The 3,928-nt window shown below is 38.0% G+C and overlaps 1 protein-coding gene across 1 annotated transcript; it reads right to left on the bottom strand.

Annotated features, from left to right (window-relative positions):
• Window positions 1–726: 726 nt before the first annotated feature.
• Window positions 727–3,922, bottom strand: LOC105155227 (uncharacterized GPI-anchored protein At1g61900). Its single transcript, XM_011071098.2, has 8 exons — window positions 3,887–3,922; window positions 3,027–3,206; window positions 2,333–2,938; window positions 1,700–1,945; window positions 1,566–1,577; window positions 1,335–1,478; window positions 1,200–1,244; window positions 727–1,099 (listed from the first exon to the last, which is right to left on the bottom strand). Exons 2-8 carry the CDS (start codon window positions 3,184–3,186, stop codon window positions 1,029–1,031), a joined length of 1,284 nt encoding a protein of 427 aa, XP_011069400.1. The 5' UTR covers window positions 3,187–3,206; window positions 3,887–3,922; the 3' UTR covers window positions 727–1,028.
• Window positions 3,923–3,928: the final 6 nt, after the last annotated feature.

Below are 3,928 nucleotides of genomic sequence, written 5' to 3'. Positions count from 1 at the left end.
GGTGTGTGCGGGCAATGTGTGCCGTGCAAGCCGGTTCAAGTCTCTGTTCCGCCTGTTTCCGAACCCTACCCAGAACGTTGGAAGTGCGAGTGCGGCGGAGTTTATTACGATCCGCCCAAATCCTCCTAAACAACCCGAATACAAATCACGCTTCAACATGCTTTTATTTTGATAAATTAGTCATGGTTCATTACTTTTGAGAGTGAGTTCATCTGTTTCTCTTCATAATTTTTTTTCCTTACTAATTTAGTAAGAAGTTATGACTATATTTGTTTTCATTTTCGAGTTATTTTTGAAATAGTTAAAATATATCTAATATTTCTCATCATACAAAAATATTTTATCAGAGTATTTTTAACTATTTTAAATATATATATATATATACATATTTAAAATATGATTTGATAACAAACAATAATTTTTATTTGTTTAAAGACAATATTAAACATAAAATATTTATTTTAAATTATTTTCAAGATTAAATTCAAACATACATTACTATTTTTAACACATTTATTTATTTATTCTCTTTCTACAAAACACTAAAAAAAATGAAACCAAATACTATGTACATTCTCAAGAAATTGTAATGCAACTGATTCTTTTTTATTTTAAATTATATTGCATTTTCATTCAATGTAATATATACATATCGTATATGTATATATTAAATTGAATAAAAATTACAATAAAATTTTTAAATGTAAAATGATGGACAATCTGTTATAGTAGAAACCTGCAAACGAAATAATCATTGCTGCAAACTAAATATACATGGTATGGTTATGAAGTTTAGATACTTACATTAACTTCTTTACAAAAACACTTTATTACACAAGTAATATAAATTGTAAGTTGACTATAGGGAACTAGAACCGGGATAATATCCGAGTCAATTCTTGACTTAGGAATTGGCCGGCCCGAACCTAAATTCAGGTCACATTGAACTACAATAGTTTACCACACTGCCCAAATCTCAGCTTCTCACCTCCGATTCAAGGTAACAAGATTGGCTCTACTGCTAGACTTTACATAAGAATCAAGAGAGCAGCAGAGACCATTAAACACAGTAAAGCCTTTGCGTCTTTGCTCTCAAAACCTGAAATATGCAGAATTTTATACAAGTATATTAGTAACAGTTGGATGAGATACAGCAATGCGTAGAAAGGTGCTACTAGTCACTTAGAGAATGAACTTACTGCTTTGCCCGGAGGCCGCTGCAGGAAGGGCAGGAATTTTGACAGCTGCAGTTAAAAACAGTTGTGCAAATGTTTGTGAATAGTAATTCCCTTGAAGTACTTTGGAGAATATATGAACAAAGTAAAAATACGTACTTCTGTTGCATGATGAAGCCGGCAACTGAGAGGCGGCAGGCCAAGGAGCTGGAATATTGTCATTCAAATCACAGAGGAAGCTGACCCCTGTAGATTTGTCGAACACTACATCTGATGGCAGGCTGGGAAGAAGGCATCCCGACTCTATCTCAGGAAAAGAAAGAGATCAAGCAAGGTATAGTTTATATCTTACATGGATAAGAAATTGAAAGGCATAAGTTAGAAAATTACCCTGAGTACCAACTGGAGTAGTTGATTCCCGGATGAGTCCGCGTGACAAAATGGAAAATTTTCACATTAGTATCAAGTAAATTTGCTTTTACCTAGAAATCACATTTAAGTGGCAGCGGTGAGGTCAAACTAACCTTGGAGGGAGAAGTCCTTGAGGCTAATATGACATTGGCTGTAGACATTTTGGGTAATGTTTGCTTTCCGAAGTTTTGTTCCAAGTGATGCAGCACAGTTTAAAGCTTGCAAGTTTGTGACAAAGCTCTGCCGTTGCAGGTGAGAGACGTAGTTCTCGACGGAACTGCAACATGCTGTCCGGTTACTTATTGCAGTACCACACCCTTCTATGACATGGCTCATGTTTGGAAACTTCAGAGGACATACTGAAACAGCATTAAAGGAGAAAAAATGTTAAGTTTCAACTAAAACATCTAGAGATACTAATTAAAGAAAATATCATTATCGTAAAAGAAGCAATACATTCATTCAACCCGTAAAAATGTGAATAAAAAGTAGCTTAGAACCATTTATTTTTGCATCTCATAGGAAACGGAAGGTCTCAGGCTATCCAATTGGATAGGAACAGATAGTCTGCAGTTATATGAAGCCAGAAATTATATTCAAAAGCATAAAACTTTTTCTTTACCGCTCACACCTCCACACACCCAAGGCCTGAACACAAGACCTTCCATTAGGAAGTCTGGTGCCAGAACCATTAGGTTGTTCCCCTGGGGAGTCAAAAGCATATAACTTTAGTATTCACAATTCACCTTTATTAATTCTGCAATTGGAAAGTCCTCGAAGTACTTCTTTTGCACGAGACGGCTCAAGTTTGCATCCAAGCCATCTGAGTACAATACTCTTGCAGTCATTAATTCTGGTCGAATGATCAGACAGCACATGGGAACCATCCAGGCTCAAAAGATTATAAGCTTTTTGAGCAAGCTTTGTAGCAGCATCCAGAATTGCATTCTGACAGAGTTGCTCGCAGCATTCATTCACAATGTCAATCTTTCCACAGGCAGCAAGGAGGTTGGCCGAATCTACTGTACTCTCAAACTCAGCAACATCGCTAACCGGACAAGAACCTTCAGTAAGATTTGACGAATGAACGGAGCATATCTTAGATAGACTATCATTTGCTCCCTGGCCCACCAGAATCTGCTCGAAATCTGAAAGGCAATGCGCCGCAAGACTCCCGTTTAAAGCAAGTGTATTTGTATGTTTACTAGACTGACCGATCAGAATGACCAACGTGGTCTCCACTTGTGGACAGCACACTACATTAGCTAAAAGCGGAGCGAATGCAGCCATACAATCAGTTGACGTCACCACCATCATGTTTGTGAGGGCAGTAAAGTTCAGCACACAAAGTCCTGTAGGGAATGTAAGTCGACTCAACACGTGCAAATGACTTACGTAGACTAGATAATGTACAAAATCTGGATAGTGCATGAGACAAACCAGATAATTTGGGGATTGTGCTATTCGCGAATGGCGTCAACGGAGATGGTGCAAGCAGAGGAAGAAAGGGCTCAGGGGCTGCAGTTGGAGATATTTCGGGTATAAGTTCATCTGCTCTTCTATTTGCTAGACGAGAACTTAGGGGATAACCCAACGCCATGCAACGGGTTTCATGTATACCTGCACAAGTAGCAAGCAATCATTATTTCAGTCAAGAACATCCAGAACTAAGTAATCAAAGTGGCCAGTCAATCAAATATGCAGCAATATTTATGTCTCTAAAGATCCCCAGCAGCAGGCCACCACTATTACTCAGCATGGTGAAAAAGAAATGTCCTGATCAGAATGTTGAAGAATGATGTTCTTCCTCATGATGAATGCAGGAAAAGCTAAAGCCAAAAGGCCAAGATTCCAATCTAATTCTTGATTGGGATATATTTATAATGTCCCAATAACTAAACAGAGACAAACTCAGGAAGTTCCGAATTCAAAACCCTAACATTTTCCTTGCAGGAACACAAGTCACATTCTCGAGTGTATAAAGGTGGGGCTAGAGATGCCATAAGCACGCATGACAAGAACGCATATCTTGAAGTAAGCATTAGCTAATTACAGTAAAATTCGCGACAATTCCAGAGATGAGACAGCCGATGCAATAATCCACAACAAACAGAGCAAAAACCGAAGTTGAAAAGAATCACTTCCTCGAACCCCACATAGATCAAAACAACAATCAAACCCCAGTTGGTTTCTTGACAATAAAAACATTCCCAGACCACACAGCGCACCAGAATCAACAGATCATTCGAAAACGAAGCAAAACCCGCAAAGAAACTCAAGAATTAGGCCGAAATACTCACAGAGAAGATGCAGGAGCAAAATTAGCGCATAAATATTGAGAC

This window comes from Sesamum indicum, unplaced genomic scaffold (assembly GCF_000512975.1).
Source record: "Sesamum indicum cultivar Zhongzhi No. 13 unplaced genomic scaffold, S_indicum_v1.0 C00743, whole genome shotgun sequence".
In the NCBI taxonomy this organism is placed as follows: domain Eukaryota; kingdom Viridiplantae; phylum Streptophyta; class Magnoliopsida; order Lamiales; family Pedaliaceae; genus Sesamum; species Sesamum indicum.
Note: the sequence above shows the minus strand (reverse complement) of the source record. Positions and strands in the feature narration are given on the sequence as shown.